Below are 21,127 nucleotides of genomic sequence, written 5' to 3'. Positions count from 1 at the left end.
CTTGAAAGACTGAGATGAATACTCAAGTTCTCAGCTACATTTGCTAACATTCAGCAATGATGTTGAGGACCTGACTGACTAACACCAGTAAGTGCTGACTTTTCTTATTTTAGCTGACATTTTAGGAGGAATTGTGATGCTCTGCTGTTCTACTTTCCTTTCTCTGTCAGATCTGTAGTTGAACTGTCTCCTCCTCCAAGCTAGCTTTAAAGAAACAATCAAACAATGCCAAGTTTTTGTATACTTCAAAATGTGAAGTCCCAACCCCCAAATAAGGCTGGTATTCTAGTTTAAATGTTTAGGGTAATGCTTTAACGATCACAAAAGTGCTCTACAAGAGATACCATTAATTTTGTGACACTATTTGAGATACCTACATTACAGCTGATTCAGTAGATAACTGAAGATGAGTTAATAAAGATATGATTCTCATTTTCAAAGTATATTGCCATTTCAGCATAGAACAGAACACAAGCAGCAACAGCAAAACAACTGAGCAGAGGTGTAACTCTTTTTTAGTAGCAACATCAGTTTGGAAAGCTTAACTAGGCAACTTGCAAAATAAAGTGTTATACACTGTTAATAAATAATCCTAACTATATGTTCATACTTAGGTTTGATTTTTATTGCACTCTATGACTTGCTTTTTTTTGATGCCACAAGGTAATGCTGCAAGATGATTAGTTAATGCTAGTCACAGCAATCACTCTGTCCAGGAGCTATAGAATTCTCTAGCACTTCATAGCAACAATTAATGCTATATTTATAAGGAGACATCTTTGGCTTTGACATTCCTAAGTTTAGTATTTCCTTGACAAAAGTACTATTTAAGAAGAACATTTGAATAAAATGCAGCCTACTGAAAAAGTAAGAACATAAAGGAAAAGAGCACATGTACAGCAATGCAGTCACTTCATCCAAACCTAAACATTGTTTAAGGCAAATCATACTGACAGTGATGGAATTCATTTGTTCCTCCCATTACAAGAGAGTGCAAGATCAGGGTGTTGCTTCCTGTGCGAATGTTGACTATCTAAAACCTTATCAGATTTCATACTCCTATTGCCCCATCACTCAGGGGGTTTTATGTGGCATTTTATAGTCATCTGACAATATGCAATCTCCTTACTAGCAGAATGTGTTGACAATTTTCTAGGCCTGCAATTATAAAGTCTTCTGTGCTCTGAAACTCTTCAGCTGCAGATGCACAAAAATTTTCACATCTGCAAGCTCAGAAAAATGGCGTGATACAAACTATGAGCATTACAAGCTATCTGTGCAATTCCAGGAGTTAGTTTCTAATGCAAATGTAGATTACAGAATCAATTCTGCCATACAGCATCTAATTAGAGATGACAAGTCTAGATTGTTTGAAAGGATAGTTGCAGATTTACTCCATATCCGACATATTCTTTGCATCCAAAGGAAAAATTTATTCAGTGCAACATCTAATGAGAAAGTTCAGTAACATCCACTAAATGAAGAAACTTACACAGAGTGTTCTGTATTAAATTTTAAACCACCTGCTTGCCTGCCTATTATACTACAAGCACAACATCCTGAAAAATCTTAATCTGAATTCCCTTTCTATAAACAAGCAATTACCACAATGTGTTTTTCATATAGCTTTTTAAATGGAAGTACAATAACCCAAATCAATCACATAGTTAATTGAATGCACTATGGCAGTATTTCTCATCCTGAAAACGCTCACTTGTATTGGGTTTAAAACCTTGGAAAGTGTGCATGGAGATTTAAGCCAGTTTCAATTAATCAAGATCAGAATTTTACCTACAGGAATCACAGTGCAAAAGTATTTATGCCAGGCAAAGAACCCTTCCTACTCCTCACAACCCAAAATCAAGTTGTTACAGACCTCACAGTAAGAATGGAGCAAACAGACACTGAGCTCTACACGTGGAAGAACCAGAAAGATGGAGGGTGATCCTGAGACAAAACAGACCAACTCCACAAAACTGAGGAGCAACAAGGCAATTTTGTTTTGGAAAAATCTCATGTTCCTTTCTTTTTAACTTCAGCTGACACCAGCAGAATGGCTTAACTGTGTTTCAAATCTAATAAAAACAAAGATACACTGCATGTATTGTCCCCAGTCAGAACATATATATATAATCAAGTACATATGGCATCCACAACTGGGTTTTTTTGGTGTTTTGTTTTCCCTGGAATTTCTCTAGATGCACCCCTATCATAGTTCTATGTGAAAGAAGTTATCAACTTTGCACATGAAACTGGAGTTTATGCACCTCACTGGGCAACAAACACCCAGGAGTAATGAACACACTAACTCTACAAAGTCTTTCACAAGGGACACAATACATGTTTGCACAATCCAAGTTGACTGAAAGATAATTATTAGGTCATGTCCACCAGAAAGAAAAAATAAAAGCTTTGGCTTTTGGTAGACTTTAATATTGTCCTAATTCTGACATTTTTGGTGGTTTAGTCTTTATCATTTTATCTCAAAATATATGCATATGTAATTGCTCTTTGTATGCAGAGATAAGCCTCAACTAACATCAAGTACTTAGTGAAAGCTTCCAAGAGTGCTCTACATTTAGAAATAACCAACTGATCTTTAGGGGTTTTGTTTCAAGTAGGATCCATCCAAAAAGAGAAATGCACATCTTGCTAGTGAACTGTCAACCAGAAGTTTAATGTCTGAAAAGCATCAATCCGAGTTTCTTCAGGTTCAGAAATTGGTCATGATTCCTGCTATTGATTTCAGTTTTTGTAATTATGAACAAACATACTCACTCAGAAAAATGCTATATGAAGGATAGTTAGTATGTTGAAGTAATAAAACGGAGGGATGTTCTGTAGTGATGTGGCCACCCAACTTCAAAAAAAAAGATGGAAATTCCAACTCAAAGGAGGAGGATGTTTCTGTTCCTGGAATCCAGCTGGGCAATAAAACTCACTCTGTTCATAATACTTTTAGAATAATCCCTGATGGGGAAGAATAGTGGAAATCCTAGGCTGAAAAAGGAGATGGATGGCACAATCGGAACCTATTATTCAGGTTCAACATTCAGTTATGCTCAACAAAAATCCTGAAGGATACCAGAATTGTTATAGAATAACCATTAAGCACAACCATCAAGAATATCAGGATGTCCACAATGTATTTAAGAAAGATTACAGCATTCCTACTGCCGCTGCTTGGCATGGTATTTTCACTGCCTTCAATAAGATGTCACGCTTAGCAAATGCTAAAATCACAAACTGCATGCTGCCAGTAGCTTAATGATATGAAATTCTGCAGGGAAAGTACAGTCACTCCAACTTCTTCAGAGATCCCAGGGCATCTTAAAGATATTTTGCTGAAGAGCTGCAAGCTTTTTAAATCACTCCGTGACCACAGTTTATACTTTCCACAAAATATGCCACATCTGAAGCCACAATAACCTTCCCATCATCATTGTAGTGGGCGTATATCTGCCTACTGTTTCAGACACTTCCTCTAATGCTTATCAGGTTTTTTGATGACCTTTTTTCTGTCTTGCTGTTGAGCAATTTGTGTCAAGGCAAATTATTAAGAAAAGTGCTAGCTTAATCAAAGTTAAAAGACCTACTTTGTCAGTACACTCTGCCATTCGTAACTTTTAACAGCATTTTAGACCCAAGAAGAAAAAGTGATGTTGACATGTTTTCTTGAGATAGTCAAAATTCCAAAGAGGTTCAATAACAAGATACAAACAGAAGCATTTGAAATTTCTACATGGGAAAACAGAATGTTTGTTATCTTCTCTACTGGACATACACTTCACTACAGATACTACACTGACTGACATCAATGCTGATGGCAATATTGGTTCTGTATCTTTCAACAGTATCAGCTTCTTTAGAGGCATCACTTCCCTGCTCAACGCAACAGTAACTACAAGAATCTCAAAAGGTCCTGTAGGGTTATGTCTGCATCTTTCTGAGTGCTAGTGGGCTACTTTGTGATGCATTCTAGATCTGTTTCTTCCAGATGAAAGAGATTCATGCTGTACTTGTTTTTTTCTTAATATGATGGAGGCAGCTTAACTTCAGAACCTTCTAAGTCAAAGGCAGGTACATGAGGATTCGCTTGGCAGAAATTCAAAAGGCAATTAGCTGAATAGTATATTTTAAGAAGAAAAGCACTCTGTGAGAAATGTGATACTAGGAATCAGGAGGCTGAATACAGTTGCTTCACAAGAAGTGACTGGGAATAAAGGAGGGTTAGCTAGCTCACAGACAACTTTCTTCATAGTCTTCTGCTATAGAACAAAGCAATCTGTAACACCTAAACAACCTAAGAGTGAACTCCTAGTAAACTGATTTCAAACATAGCTGTTATCTGTACCAAGAAAAGAGTACTTTTAATTATATTTTAACTCTTTGGGAGTGTGTAGCACAGTCATCATCTCTGCTACCCAATAAAATCACTTACATATTAAAATGCAATGGCAACTATGGAAGTACTAACTACACAAAAACAGTAAAACCAACTTCACAATCACTTCACATCATGTGAAATTTAAGGAATCTGTCTGGACACAATGTGGCCTGAGAGACCATTTCTACCCTGTAAAACTGTAAAAAGTACACAGGACCCTTAGAAAGACTCTAGATCCCAAACATCCCACGTAGTATTTAAGCAATGACAATCTTACTTCTGGCAGAACAGTTAAAACAGCACCACAGAAGAACTTTAACAGTAACTAGCGTTCATCCCTCAATAACCAACAGCCTAGTCTGCTGCTTGAGCTTCTGCATATGTGAGAAAGAGCAGACCTAGGCAGAATTGGATATCAAACTACTCTGCATAGATTATGTCAACATCTTTCTTGTTAGTTCACAGAAATTAAAAGCATGTATTGTGGTGGTTGCACGTCAGCAGTGTAAGTCAGTTTAGCAAGTTAAAATAGGGTTTTATCCAATATTCCTTAAACATTTGATCTTTAGTACGTCTTAATACACTTGCCATTCTTCTTATCAAAACCAGCTGTCAGTTACCTGACTATGCTTTCCTCCAACTGTCCTTTCTGTGTGTTTGTTTAATTTAAGAAGACAGACCTCACACAGTGCACCTGTTCAGTTCCATCTATTGCAGTATTGACTTGACTTTTTACTATGACTATTGAAAATAAAAGAAAGTTTGAGTGGATAACACAAAGCATCATCAGAACAGAACCAGTCCATCTAACATGAACAATTTCTGTCCAGTGATTGAGGCCAGCTTAAAGATCTAATTTTATCTAACTTAAATACATCTGCTCCAGTTCTGCTTAACCATTCAGTAACCTGGCATAAATATTGTATTCATCAGGCACTTAGCATGGATTAGGAAATTTTCTGCTGTGGATATGTACGTATATCTATACAGCTATCTGCAGAACAAACTAACAATTCACCTATGGTTTGCAGAAACCTGGAGATAGATGTAATTATGCTCTAACCCAATAAAACTTAAAAGAAAACAGTATGAATACAGCCCAAAGGGCAAAAGGAGGGAAAAAAAAAAAAATACACAAATTTAACTGTGGCAGTTGTCCTTCAACTGACCTTTGAAGCATGGAAGCACTCCTAATCTACTTTTCTGCCCAAATTAGACAAATTAGCTTGAATCACAGTGAAAAAGCAAGCCCTTTTAAAGATGATCTGAAGTATTTCACCTGATTTTTCTCTCAAGCCGATTTGGAGTACTCACATGACCTATTAATACAGTCAAACAGAAGGGATGGTGGCTTCCAGCTGTTAGCACAGAAACCGCATAGTCTCACGCTGGAGGAAGTTGATGTGGCAATAGAATGTCATCAATAAAATAAAGACCTGGAATTTAAATGACAAGAGAAAGCGGTCTTTGTCCTCCCCTAAAATACACAGACTGGAGGTCCAGCTTTCTAAGTGTATTGGAGTGTATTCTAAGTGTATTGGAGGTGTTCAGGAGGAGACTTGATGGGGTACTTGGTGCCATGGGTTAGCTGTTTGGGTGGGTTGGATTGGTTGATGGGTTGGACATGATGATCTTGAAGGTCTCTTCCAACCTGGTTTGGTTTATTCTAATAATAATAATAAAGTTTATTCTAAGATAAAATATTTGCATTCCTGATCTGCTTTCAGTGTCTGATTTATTCTGAAATAACTATGGCAAGTAGAATTGAAAAATCAGTTATCTACTCCATTAGTTGTATACCTTTTAAAATTTAGTCTTATTTGAAACAGTATGAAAAGAAAAAAAAAGGCAAGTTTTCACTGATTTTAATTGAACCTGTTTATTGTAGTTAATGGTTACCAATGGTTTTTTTAAAGACTATGCACAAGAAACACAATTGAAATAACAAAACATATTTGCTTTTTATTAGGTATCCTCATAGAAACACTACAGATTAAGTGCTTAGTATTTAAGGCAGTAGTTAGAATTAATCCCTGGCATGTACAACATGAAATTAAAGTTACATGTTTAATGGAATTTCTAATATTACCTAATCTTGCTATATCATAGTTATCAAACTATTTCACTGTACTTCTCTGACACTTTAATAAAATCCAATTCATGTTTAGAAGTAATCTTAAAGTGGGTTAAAAAAAAAACAAACTAAACAAAAATACTACAAAAAGCAGAGGTGGAACACTGCTAAGGTGAGCTTTCGACCGGTGATGTCTTTCTGCCACAAATGGAAGTATTCATAGACTACCTACCCTTGCTTTGTTTATCATATGTTCAGGAGCAGGTCCTTTCCAAAAGGCATCACCTCCCTGACCAGCTGGCTACATTAGTATAGTTTGGTAGCTACAGCCATCCTATTTTATATTAATGATCAGCAAAAAAAATAAAACTGCATTAAAAATTAAACTTAAGTTACAAGTACTGACTTAAAGTACTGTGCTTTCCCCTTCTCCCTCACTGTCACATGAAACAGGGTAAAATGAACATCTGATTGTCCACAAAAAGGAATGTGGAAAGGAGGATACTAAACCAAGCGGATCAGTTGTGGTTGATGGAGAGCTGTTGGGAAGGACCTCGCAGAAGTTCTCAAGGGATAGTCCTTAGGTCACATAATCCAAAATATCTCTCCTTGCTTTCCAGACAAACTAAATTGGCCTCTTCCAGGACCTTAGATTCTTCAATCCTCACCAGACTGTATGCCCCCTCAACTCTCTCCCCCACAAAATGTGAATTTAAATCAGAAAACTAGAGTTAGCCTTGCTGATTTAAAAAAAGCAATTAAGATCTAGATTCCCGACATTCCATAACCACTTAAGCAATGGCAGTCTTATTTCTGGCAGACTTTTAAAGTTACAATGCAATAGAAGACCCCAGCAGAAACTACTGATAATAGTTTTCTTTGATGATATACCCTCAAATACCTGTGGGTCACAGAACTCATGTATACTTGAGATCAGCTCAGGCTACAAAACAGTAGCTCAGTGCCACCGGAAAAGGGGAATTTCCCCTTCCTTGAATCAAGCTCCAGATCCTGACACCTGTGCTTATCAGAGTTCAGTGAATTGCCTTAACTTGTCAACACAGCAGAAAACTATCCCAGGAAATGTCCAACAGATGACAGGAAATTCAGGGGAAGAACCAATCTACTTCATTAGATGCAAATAAGGTAAACTTTATACTGATGAAGACAACCTTAGCAGCAACTTGTCTTGTTTATATTCATTCAGGATTACTTAAAACACTGAGCTGCCCTCTTATCAGTGACAGAAGCTTCCTAGAGTTTCCTGAAGGAACCTTTGGAATCACCTTCTCTGTGTTTTCCAACATGCAAATGATATCCATGGGTACTGCAGTACAGCATATTAGATACTGAGATAGAAGACAACACTGTTCGACTTTCAAGATAAAAGTAACATTCAGTTAACAAACTAACATTTAAAGCTGTTCTGTGGCCTTTTCTTCTTGAAGCAAAAGCAAGAATGTTGTGGTGAGGCTAGAGTACGATGAAAGAATAAAGGACCCTGAAGCTGACTTACTAAAGAAAACACTAGAAAATAAAACTCAGTGATGAAAGAATTACAAGTATGACAGATTTGACACAAAGCACACCATCCAGTCTTCTCCAAGCAAAAGCTGAGCTTTATTTTGACAGGGTGGGGCAAGCATTGGTGAAGTAGTGGTGGATTACAAAATTAAAGTACTAAAAAATCCTTGCTTCCTGAACAAGCTTAGCTCTGGGAGAAAAATTACATTTGTCATCACAGCTGACCTGAGACATCACAAATTAAGATACTGTTGCAAATGTTTAAGGTAAGTCTCCCCAGTGTCAAAATCCATTTTCTATTTGGCAAATGAAAGACTAGAACTGTAACAGAGTAAAATGAATTGTGAGACACATGCACAGTTTTTCAAATATTACTTCAGACATTTGACATTAAATAAATCATTCTAGTCACCTGCATAAAACAGTCAAAACAGGCATTACACAATGACATTCTTGGAAAGCTCAAACACTGCATTAGCTTTCATGACTTGTTCTACAGTAAAGTAAGCCAGAGACACCTGTTTACTTCTGTTGTTAACATTAATTATAGCAATGCCAAAGCTCCAATTTTGTTTTGCTGGCTTCCTAAATTAGAAGAATTGCACCTCCAAGGCATTTTATCTATTGCCAGAGAAAGAATTAAAGCCTTTTTTTCAAGATACACACTCCAAGCACTATTTATGAAATTCTGAGTTATCTGACTGAACTTCCAAATGTTGCTAAGGATCCATTTAGAACAGGAAGGACGCACATACAACGTATGAAATAGACTATAGAGGGATAAAAAAAAATATAAAAAGGGGAAAAAAGTGCTGGATAAATGAAAAAAAAAAATATTCAGGATAATTAGGCTTGATTTAAAAATGTTTTGCTTCTGCATTAGGAACATGCATTGCTATATTTTTAAATCCTCTGGCCCAAGTCCTCTGTTCAATATGAGGTCTTCCTAGTCTGCTACACCCCCAAACAGGTACTTTCTATACTTGTATTTCCTTATAACTATCCATCTGTGGGGAAGATTGCTATAAAAATAAATAAAATTCCACCTCTGGTATTTAAAGAAGCTGGCTACCATTTGTAGCATAGCAGTCACAACTAATGCAGAGACTGAAAAAAACAAAGCCAAGAACTCAAAATGTAGGCTGCCCAGCCCCCTGTGCTAGAGCATTTTAAAATTATATAATGAAATGCTATTTTTCCATTCTGCAGAACTCAACTAATACTCACAAACAGGATGGTGCCCATGCATAGAGTGAGCCACTCAAAAGAAATGTAAATAATGTGTAAAACAGTCTAGGAGTTAATAGCATTCTCATTAAGAACACCACCAAAAATCAATAATCAGGCCAAACTCGCATCCTCAGTTGCAATGTAGTGTCCCCATGGATTTTAGTGAGGGAAGTTTTGTAAAGATGCTGGATTGTCAGCTGAACAGAATTCCAATGTGCCCTTTTAGCTAACAAAGTAACATAACCCATATAAATCAACTGCTGTAGAAAATTATATGACACGCATTGCCAACACCCAGAAGTAATTATCATTGTAGTTTGCATACCCCAGTCTTTTGTATTAGATGGGCTCTTTAAAAAGTAGCCTGTGATACTGGACTTGAATCTGCCATAGCAGAGAGACAATGTAAATACTGTTTCCTGCTCTTAGAAGCATTCATGTACAAATATACAACTATTCCTTATTTAAAACAAGGGACATTATATTGCCTCACTTAATAGCAAGAACTTCTGAAGTATGGGAAGCATTTAGATCTCTGTATGCCAAAGGAGCTTTCACCCTGGGAAAGCATTAGCAAGTTGAGAAATACAGAGGCTGATGTGTTTTGTTTGCATCTATGTCCTTAAATTCATTTCCCCAGTTGCTTCAACTTACATAAGGTGTAATGTAAGGTATTAGGGTCAATTTCATGGTACCTCTCAAGCTCAGACTATCAGCTACCCACTTTAAAAATACCTCAGACCGATTCCCAGCAAGAGCTCAGCTATAGAGCTAGAGGGCTGGAAATTAAGTCTGTCCATTGGACATACTACAAAGTTTACCACATACACAGAGCACAAACCACTGTAGCAATACTTGTCCTAATACTTGTCCCAAGTTCACTTTGTTCTCCAAGGAAGTGGTAAGACTGACGGTTAATAATAAAAAAAACATCTGCACGTGGCCTGCTACAGGGTGCAGGCTCCACAGGCTTCAAAAGCAGAAGCTTTAATGGCTCTGCTAAGTAAAAAGAAGCCCTTAGGATTAGCCCTGAATGTCAGTACAAATGTACCTCAGAGGGCTTGTGAGAATGAAATTTTCAAAAATTAAGGAGGAAACACTGCAGCATGTGCACAGACAGACATTAAATGAGAAACTACCTCATTCAATCAGAAGACATCCTCATGAAATAGCAAAGACACCTCCCTAACCCACCTCCAAATCATTTAAAAACTATTAGCATCTATAGAACTTTGAATTTTCTTTTACTTCACTGTCCAAAATTTCACTTCTCCCCTTCCCCCAGCAATTCAGCTTGAGACAAGTTTAAGAACATTAGTGTTAGGATTACAGGCTGCCAAAACCAGAAACTATTATAGAGAGAATTATGATACAAAGCAAATGGCAACCTTTATAAGCCACCTTAACCCTATGTAATCAAATCAAATTTCTGTTTAAAAACCAGAAGCCATTAAGCTGCTCAAATAACAGGCTATCTGCCAAGACAAGTCCATTCAATGATTTTCATCATAGCACCTGCTCTAGCTAGTCAAGTGTTTGTGAGTGTTTGTTCAAGAGTGTTTAAAAAAAATAAATTAATTAAAAATCATGGCACTAAAAGCTAAACTTGCTGCTTCAGTGTGACCCAGACTACATTAAAAATTCCAATACATTTTCCTTTTCAAGTTTCGTTCTGCTATCCTCAAATCAATGAGAGGGTCAAGCTGTTGCAAGCACTCTGTCTCACCTATACTTTCCAAAAGACTACTATAGGGATAGTTTGTGTACTCAACTGCACTTTGTGTTTTACAAACACTGCCTCTCCTACCCACTCATGCATGACCCCATTACTGCACCCATATGAAGTTTCATGAGGTTTCCCCTCCAATTAGAAGTTGTGCAAGCAAGGCCATAAAGATGGTTATTTTATGAGGCCACATGGTTAACCGCTTTTCAGCTACATCAAACTGACCAAATCCAGTCTGAGGTCTCCCTAGTCACAAACTATCATCTCTGCTATGCCCTTCAACTCTGTCCATCTTTTCCTAGATTGTTCTTGTATTACATTTCTAATATTTACCTATTTCTGCAATTTCTTAAGCAGTAGTTCAGCAGTTAGACACAGATCTTCTTGACCACTAACACTATCAACCTTCTGGAAAAGGCTGCTTAGCCTCAAAACAGCCCTCCAAGCATCCAGACAGCAAATGGCTGTTCAAGTGTCTGGACATATGGGACTCACTATCTTACTATCTAGAAAGCCCTAAAAGCCAGAGACTGACTTATGTTAACACTTTCTCAACTTCTGTCATATTACAATAGAAGTGATGAAAAAAAACTTATCTGATCTAGACTTCCTTATCTAAAAAGGGTGAAGGGGGAACATATATGGCAGGCTATTTGCCAAGACCACACAAATCTTTAAACTTGTCTGTCATGAACACACAGGCCCCACTAAGGAGACTATGCTGGAATATTTTTCCCGCTCTAACAAAGGAGTGGAAATGAGTTTGAGCCACCTAGCTACCCGAAATCCTGCTGAAATTATTAGGATTACTAAACAACTTTCATTATTCAAATGTAATATGTCTGTATTTTACATTTAGAAAAAAGTTTCAGAACACTTAATCTAACTGCTCATTAAGTACACAATCTTTTAAAATGAATTCCTATAAAAGAGTACTACTCATTTCACAGACTCAAAAAGCTTGTAAAGGAAGACAGCACTGAAGTTTTTAATATGAATTTCGTGACATTTGCAGTGTCTCAAAATGAATCCAAAGTGATTATATTCAAACTGTAATGGAATCAAATACTTTCCCAAGGTCTGGAAGTTGTCAAAGATTATAAACAGATCCATATTCATGTATTTACCTTTAACAAGACGAAAGTGACAGTGGCTGTCACTCCTCAGGAAGAACTATGCAATCTGCAGTCCATTTGCACACCACTAGTAGGTAAGCAAAGGGCCACATGGGTGAGCCACATCTGACTGTAGCCTACAGATCGAGCATTGTTAATGGAGATTATTAACACTACCAGTGCCATCCTCTTTACATGAAATTTTTCTCCCTATAAACATTACCTTAAGGTACTCTAATTCACCGCTACATACCCCTTCTTCTGTCATTGCTGTTGCTACAATTGCTTTAACAAGCTCTGGGTTCACGTGTATGTATGTCTGCACCCTACCACTCAGTCCCAGTTCACGCTCTAAAATTGGTTGCTAGTTACATTCCCTCTCAGCATTTATATTCTTCCTCAAATATAAGTAACTAAACTGCAGTATAAAAACAGATAGCGGGCTGGCTCAGGGAACTAAAGTGTCAACAGTATTTTGACAGTTTACCTCACTGAATCAGTTCACCGTGACTGCTTTAGAGAAAGCACAAAGGAAAAAAACAGGACTGTACACTCAGTGACAGAGAACTCCTACTCCAAAAGGCAAGCATGGGATCAACTAACTACACTACAAACCCACAACCTTATTCTCTATCAATGAAATAAATACATTTCCACAACACCCAATATTCAATCAGTTCCATACACTACTTCTAATGTTAACTTCATTCACACTTTGTATTTTAATGAAGCTTTCATATCATACTTACAGCTACTAATTTGTGTTTTTATTAATGAAAAAAAAAAGTCTGTAACAGATCAAGAATTCATCTAGCAAACATGATTTGATCCTAAGGAAAACTTGTCTTTTCGGCTGTGTCCAAGATAAAATCCTAACTTCCTTTAACCTCTCTGCCTCTGAAATGCAAGCAGCACCACCAACCTTCTGTTTATTTTCACCAGTTCATCCCCATCCACCAAAGTCAACTAATGGTAGATGATAGAATCTGTGACAAGAAAGTGGATTGCTATCAAGATACATAAACCATACTTCCCATTGGCACAATTACGCTACTTCAGTGAAGTATGATGAACGATGGTCACCCTGATGACACTTAAAAAGCTGGTGGTTTTTAACAATCAATGATGTCGATTTAGAAGAGGCAAAGATGTATAGGAGGCTGTGGTAGCAGTGCTCAGTACCAGGAACTGGCAGTACAGTAAGAGACAACATTCTTGGCAAATGTAACCAACAAAGATCCTGCTGCTGCTCCATCTCGCGTATGCAAATGGGTACAGAGAGGGTCTAATGCTCAGACACACAAGCTTCTGCATACCATCTTAAATCAGCTTTCACTCCTTTCACTCTAACTGGTATCAATCTGGTGTTTAACAAAATGTCAAAATTCTCAGAGAAAGACAAAAGCTAGATCTAATGTCATGAGAGACGATTAATGAATTGGATACAGCTCTCACATGTGTTACTTAATGGCAAGAACTGTGCAAACAGAATGAATAGTACTATTTTAATAGCACTCCCTGAACTACTGATGTATCAAAACTTGCTACCATTTTAGTTAGTAGCAGTAACAAGACGCAACAGTCTTCCTAGATGCATCTGCCTCATACATATACATATAGATTGTTATGCATATATATACACACACATATATATATACACATATACATACACAATATGAGCAGCTAAATGAAACAGCTTATGGGCATGCTGGAGTTGTGCTTTAGGTAAACCAGTTCATATAAAGTAGTCCCTGTCCAAGTACTCCACAGTTCTGGTTGTCTTGGGGAAGCAGCCATGCTAAAATGCGAGGCATCATCTGACAAAGAATGATCTCTTGACAACTGAGTTAAACACACTGTTGCACTTTCACAAAAAGCCTTCACCCTGCACTTATGTGTCCATACCACAAAAAACAAATGCTCTGGGTCCACCCAGCTGCCAAACCAGCCAAGAGATGAACCAGATTTCAGACATGACACCTACTCATCTCAATGTACCATCACTGCCCACGTTTCAAGCTCTTGGTCTGATAATGAAATCCTGAAGTTAAATGCACAGCTTCACATTAACGCTGACTGACTTAATGTATCAGTTCATCTGATCTAGGAACTGCCAAAAAGCACACACATTTTCCAGTTTCTGGACCAGCTCAAGTATGGCAAGTTTCATAGTTTCATTCAGGGTTGGAAGGGACCACAAGGATCATCTAGTTCCAACCCCCCTGCCATGGGCAGGGACACCCCACACTAGATCAGGCTGGACAGAGCCTCATCCAGCCTGGGCTTAAACACCCCCAGGGACGGGGCCTCGACCACCTCCCTGGACAACCCATTCCAGGGTTTCACCACTCTCATGGTGAAGAACCTCCTCCTCACATCTAGCCTGAATCTCCCCACCTCCAGCTTCATTCCATTCCCCCTAGTCCTATCACTACCTGAGATCCTGAGAAGTCCTTCCCCAGCCTTCCTGTAGGCCCCTTTCAGATACTGGAAGGCCACAATTAGGTCACCTGGGAGCCTTCTCTTCTGCAGACTGAACAGCCCCAACTCCTTCAGTCTGTCCTCATAGGAGAGGTGCTCCAGCCCTCTGATCATCCTTGTGGCCCTTCTCTGGACATGTTCCAGCACCTCCATATCCCTCTTGTAATAGGGGCTCCAGAACTGGACACAGTACTCCAGGTGGGGTCTCACCAGGGCTGAGTAGAAGGGGAGGATCACCTCCCTCGACCTGCTAGCCACACTTCTCCTGATGCAGCCCAGGATCTGATTGGCTTTGCGGGCTGCAAGTGCACACTGAGAGCTCATGTTGAGCTTTTTGTCCACCAGCACCCCCAAGTCTCTCTCTTCAGGGCTACTTTCCAGCCAGTCACTGCCCATTTTTTTTTCTTTTTTTTTTTTTCAATGTAGAATCTAATATGACTTTGGACAGAAGAGAGGTTTGGGATCTTTTTTTTTTCCTTTCTTTTTTTTTTGGTGTCTCTTATTAATCTCTTATCTATACAAAAGAGGTATTCATCGTGGAGGAAAAAAAAACCCCATTAACCCTAGAAATTATGAACAGGTTACAAGTTTGTACATGACAGTATGACAACCTCAAAATACTACTTTGTCTTTTCCTCATGAAGGCATTGTATTTCAACAAAGATCAAAAGCTCTCTCTCTTTTTTCTACTGCCTTGGCCTATTTGTACTATGTTTGGGTCAATTTTGAAGAAAGCAACCTGAATAAGTTTCATCCTGAATCAAAACCTAACTACTGTCAAAAATGCAGCTTGAAAGGGCTGATTAAATGAGTATTTAGATAACCCAAAGCAAATCCCCTTTTCCTCCCACCCCAGATCTCCTATATTTCTTATATCCATATCAGAAAACTGGATTCCTAAGCAAAAGAGAAAGCTTTCTGCACTTTTGCAACATTATTTTTCCATTCAAAAGAATAACTGATTTGCATCATGCTCCTCATTTAATCAAATATACACCAGCATCCTCTCTTGATCACAAAATAAATACTAGGGAATAGGTGACTTAACACATTGCAAGATATCCTATGCAAACTGGTCAGAAAAAAAGACAAAGGAATGGAGAAAACTATGGACCTGTTCCACCAGCAAAAACTGTGGTCACTCTCCTGAAAAAAAAAGATAAATTAAAAAATCCAGTTTACTTGGCCAAGATGCCAAAGAAGTAGTTAAATAAGCCCCACAGACAAACAAAACACCACTCCCCCCAAAAAAGAACCCCAAAACCCACTGCATCTCATCTCTTTTCATAAGCTCTTTTCTCACATTAGATTCAGACTTGTAAGACAGTGAAAAAATATTCCTACCTAGCTACTCCTAAACACTCCTACTGTTTAGGAGCCATATAATTTTTGACTCTTTCCATCAATATTGCCACTGCAGTAGAAAAAGGCCATTGTTTTTCTTAGTTTCTACCATTTTTGGTTCTCTTTTCTACTAATTAACCTAAGTGCATTTGCCTCTACCATTCTGGCATGCAGCAACATGACACTGGCATGATTCTTGACACTTCACCTGCTTCTCACAGACCTGCATTAAAATCAATGAGTTTTGTCAACCTCCTCTGTTCTCTAACTAGCAAAGGTACACACAGCAGCATAAACAGCAATGCCTTCTGTTTGTATGCTCAGGAAGATGACTCTGGATCACACATTGCTTAAAACAGAAGTTTGTCTTTACTGCCATATCATGACTATGAACTCAACTCCCATACAACCTTTTTTAATGTCCTTCAAAGCTTAATAACAAGTTATGCAATGCCACACTGTAAAATTACTATTTATGCAATAAAGATGAGTCTTGACTATAAAAACCAAATAAAGTTGTACAAAAATGTAGTATGCATGCTTAAAACAGTTTCCTACATGATGGAAAGTCTTTTTGCTTTAATTTAGATTACAAGAGCCTGAGAACTGCTTCATAAGACATAATCCCAGGTTCATAGTCTCATTGCAGATGTGTTTAACTATGCTCCCCCACTGTTAACTTTATTAATTGAAAGTCTGCATCCTGTCCATTCATTTGTGTTTACAGAAGACTTCAATAATAGGCAATTACTTGATATTTTGAGATACTGGGCTTTCACATCACTAAGTGTGTATTCCTTCAGACAGCATTTATAAACAAAGCAATTCCTTGTTCTCCACTATTCTGAGCCGTGATTTGTGAATGGATACACTGAGGAGGGGGCAAACGAGGGAGACAAGAGGAAAACAACCGGAAAAGAGGAAGTTGTGCTTTTGCAACTATCAAAGTGGAGTGCATGCTCTGCAGCTAAGCACAATTTTAGTAACGACTTTAGATTAAGAGTATCTACCGTGCATTTCAAAACGAAGCACCTCCTTCCTTCATGTCATTAACAATAAGACCTGAGACATAAAATATTAAATTAAAAATCAGGCAATCCATTATTCTAAACTCATTTGCTGCTTACCCTACTTTAAGTTCTAAAAACACAGATTCCCAGGATGAAGTGGCCACTAATATAAAAATTCACTGCCACGTTTTTTTGCATTAAAAAACCGCCCTGTGAGTCCCGTCATCCTTCCCTTTGCTTTGCTTCAAGGAACGCGTGCAGCATTCCTTGATCTTACACATAAAATGGTTTCGGTACCCTCCAAGAGAGAAAAGAACAGGCAGCTTCCACAGGAAGAAAAGTGATCTTTAGAAAAATCCAAATATGTAGCAAACAGCACAAATCCTTCGACTCAGAAGCGGTGCTTCGAAACACCTGGCAGTAAATCAATGTCACTTATTCCACCGTAATCCCTCAAGTCACTTTATGAAGATTACTTCCTGCATTGCATTCCTCACCCTCCTCGACCGACCACGGCTCGAAAAAAGTCCACTCCGAGAAGCCGCACCGCACATCTGGAGACCAAAGCCGAGATAGGAGGACCAGGACACTGGTCATGTTTGGAGCGACTGTTTCGCCGAATCCCCCGAGTCCTGCCTGGCACCCTGCTTCCCCGCCAGCACCACAACTTTCCCCCTGCCCCTCGTCGGCGAAGCGAAGGGTCCTGCCGCAACTCCACCGCGTCCAGCCCGCAGACTCCGCCAGCTCCGCGAGAACAGCCGCCTCCCAGTTCCCGAGGTCGCTGCCACCGCCGCCGCCTCCACTCCCGTGTTTCCTCCCGCTCCGCGGGGACACCTTAGTGCCCTGCCCCGCGAAGGTCCTTCAAGCTCGTCCTCGCGCACTGCGACCCCTCGGGCTCCCCCCGACCTGCCACAATGTGTCCCGTCTGCACCTCCCCCCTCCTCGCTCTTTCAGGGCGTTCGTGGCTCTCGGCTCCCTCCGCCCGGTGGCCAGGAGTACAAGCAGGACGCAAGTTCGCGAAGTGGGGGAGCGGAGAGCTGGCGGCGGGGGCCTTCCGCCGTCCCCACGGCGGGGAAAACCTGCGGGGCGCTTTCCCCTTCCGCCCCCACCGCTGGGTCTCACGGCGCGGCACCCGCTTGGGGCGCACCCCGTGAGGGGGCGGCTTTTCCCGCCTCTCTGTCCCGTTCAGCAGCGGCGAGGACTTACCAGGGGTCGAACTCATGGATGATGCTTTCGAAGCGGATGACGGCGAAGAGCCGGGAGCTGAAGCCGGCCAGCCAGGCCAGGAAAAGGATGGTGAAGGAGAGGAGCGACTGCCAGCCCGCTGGCTGCGACAGGCCCCCCGACAGGCCGCCTCCGCCCGCCGGGGGGCCGCCGGCAGCCGCCGGCGCCGCGCTACCGCCACCTGCCCCGGTGCGGCTGTTGAGCAGCGCCACAGAGTTGGCGGCGGGTTTGTGCTTGTTGTCGGGGGCCGAATGCTCCGCCATGTTGTACCCGGGGCTCCCTCACAGCCTCTCCGCCTGGCGCGTGCGGGAAGGAGGCGGAGGAGGGGTGGGGGAGGGAGCGGGAGGAAAGGCAGGGGGAGGGAGGCTCGGCAGGGGAGGGGCGGAGCCCGCCCGCTCCCTGAGCGGTCCTCGCTGACTCCCCACAGCCAGTGCCGCCGCCGCCTCCTCGCTCAGCTGGGCTCAGCCTCCCGCCGCCGCCGTCACCATCCCAATGCGAAACGGAGCGGAGGGGGCGGGGCACGAGTCCGGGGCGGGGCGAGTGATGGAAGGGGGTGGAGCCGAGAAGCCGAGTGCCGCGCGCGCGCGCAGGCTAAGAGCAGAGCTAGGGAGTCAGAGGCGCGCAGCTGTCGCCATGGGGCTGAGACTACCTGCCGCCCGCGCTCAGGGTCCCAGGCGGGAAGGGGCAGGCGAGTGCAGAGTGGTGGGTCGTGTCCGCTAAAGCGAGCGGTTTGACATTGCCGCCCTCCAGTGCGGGAGGAGTTACCGGGGAATGGGCGGGGCTCTGAGGTGAAGGCGAGGATGGCGGGGCACAAGTGACCAATCCCCACAGTAGCCCTTGTAACCGGAACTCTGTGGCGGCCTGTCACAGAGCGACAGGTATTTAAAAAGGGTGGGGCGAACTCAGGCAGCCAATCGGAGCGATCGGGGTGAAGGCGTGGCAGCGCGTCGGAAAGGTTGTGGTCGCTGCAGGCAATTGCGGGGCAGCGAGTTACAAAAAGGGGACGGCAGTGACTGGTGGCCTTTTGCTCTAATTGGAGCGAGGCTTGCGAGTCACGTGGATGCCCTCAGGCGCGGAGATCACCCCGGCAGTCCTCGGCGCCATACAAGCGCGCTGTAGTGCGTGTGGGCTCATGGAGCTCCCGGCGTGCTCTGCGCGAGGTTGCCCGAGCCTCGCGGCGTGGGTGGGGCGGGTGGGGCTTGCCGGGAGTCGTAGTCTGCGAAGTGGGGGCGCGTGGGAGATTCTGCGTGAGGGGGAGTCTGTGCTCGAGTTCTTTAGCGGCTCTACTGCCGTTGTGGAGCTGGTGGTGCTGCTTGTGGCTGGATGTGTGTGTGCAGCAGTAGCCGCGCGTTGCTGTCCCTGGGGAGCCCTGCGGGCTCACTGCTCCCCTGAAGGGGTACTCGGCTGGCGTTAAGCACTGGTCGCCTGATTCTCAGCTCTGGACCCTGCTTTTGCTTGTCTTTCATGGTATGAGCTGACTCTTCGGTGCTGAGCCATCCTTAACCCGTATATTTCAAGTGTTTAATGATGCCGACGGAAGTCGTGCTGGCTGCAGTAAAGCCTGAATAATGTAGGAGTGGCTGGAAGCAAGGCTTGGCCGAGGTGAGGCAGAGCTTGCTGCCCTCGCCCCGCTGGAGTCGCTTGCAGGCTGTCTGGGCACACCTGCAAATGGAAACCTGGGCACTTTTGAGAAAGTGCTTTCTCTTTTAGGAGCTTCCTTATTGAAATACTGGAAATACCTCAAGTGTGAAACTTTTCAGTTACAAGATGTTTTGTTGTCACGCTTTTTCAGTGGTTGCGCTTTACCTCTGTTTTACTTGGAGATGGTAGGAGATAACCTGCTTTGGGAAGAACTATGATACTAAGCACTGGCAAAAAACCCCACGACAGAACAACCAAACCAACAAACAAAAGCACAATCAACAAACAGAAAAATAAACACAAAACCATCATGGTTGTTTGCCCTGATTTTATACCCACAGCTCATTTTGTAACCTTTATGCGGGGCTGTGTTTTTAAATAGCTTGGGTTCGGTTGTCTGAGCACTAGGCACTCCCTTTCATACACAAGTAGGACTCTTCAGAGGTCATGAAGGTTTGAAGTTCAATTTCATTAATTGATTAGGACGTCAGGGTTTCTTAGCTGACTAGTGTTGTTTTAATTAGTCCATGCAATTGTGTCTGTATGTTGCTTAACAGAGGAAGAAAACAGTGTGCTGTTTTGTAAACGAACTCTTCCTGTTAAAGTTGTGTTTTTACAGGAAAGCTTAGTTCAACACTTTGTAGATAATGTGATTATTTTTCTCAATCCCTGCATTAGAGAACAGTTAGCTAGGGCAAAGTTAGTGTATTGTAAGCTTTATTGTGTATTTTCAAATGAGTACTTTGATAGTCTGGTGCCCCTAAAGGACTCTTTCTTGCATTCTCTTAGAACAAGGCTCAGGAAAACTTCAGGAAAATGTTGAGATTAGTTTTTGCTGAATCTGGCTTTTAAAAAGTTCTGGGGTTTGTTGGAAAGGATTTGCTGACTTTAATACTGTGCTCTTTCGTATTGTTTAAATAGTTTATCTTGGACACATTATTTGTCTAAATTAGATGTTTGCCCTTTTCTAGTGTTGCCATTGAGGCTTTTTTAACGAGCTGACTAACTGGCACTTTAAGTGAACCACTTTCAAATTCTTTTTTTTTCCCCCCCCAATTGTTTCATGAACAAAGAGCAAATCTGACTAGAAATTTGCAGCTGTTAAGTGTTTCCTAAAAGTCACGGATTGAATTTTTTTTGCAACCATCTCAGTCCTGGTCTGCACTCCCTGAAATGCCAGTGTGGTATTTCCATTCTCGCCGTTGAGATCCTGTCTTTTGGTAACAATAGTTCAAGCTGTTCAGTGCAGTAAAGGAGCACCTGTAAATGGTAGTGGTGTAAGTGGAATACTTTTGTCTTTTCTTCCCCCTGTGACCATTTTTTTTTGATGTTAGGGTGGGAGAAGGACTGATCATGCATATGAGCTGAAAA

At 41.3% G+C, this 21,127-nt stretch overlaps 1 protein-coding gene across 1 annotated transcript in view; it reads right to left on the bottom strand.

The window, feature by feature from the left end:
• The window catches only part of STT3B (STT3 oligosaccharyltransferase complex catalytic subunit B), a 52,269-nt gene extending 33,690 nt beyond the window's left edge, over nt 1–18,579 (bottom strand). Inside the window, exon 1 of the mRNA XM_068152911.1 lies at nt 18,098–18,579. Coding sequence (XP_068009012.1) covers nt 18,098–18,378 — 281 coding nt within the window. The 5' untranslated portion in view covers nt 18,379–18,579. The remainder of the gene's footprint in view (nt 1–18,097) is intronic.
• Between the last annotated feature and the right edge of the window lie 2,548 nt (nt 18,580–21,127).

The sequence above is a fragment of the Melanerpes formicivorus genome, unplaced genomic scaffold, assembly GCF_026170545.1.
Source record: "Melanerpes formicivorus ecotype bairdi unplaced genomic scaffold, bMelFor1.0.p_v2 SCAF_24, whole genome shotgun sequence".
In the NCBI taxonomy this organism is placed as follows: domain Eukaryota; kingdom Metazoa; phylum Chordata; class Aves; order Piciformes; family Picidae; genus Melanerpes; species Melanerpes formicivorus.
This window is presented reverse-complemented; position numbering and strand designations above follow the sequence as displayed.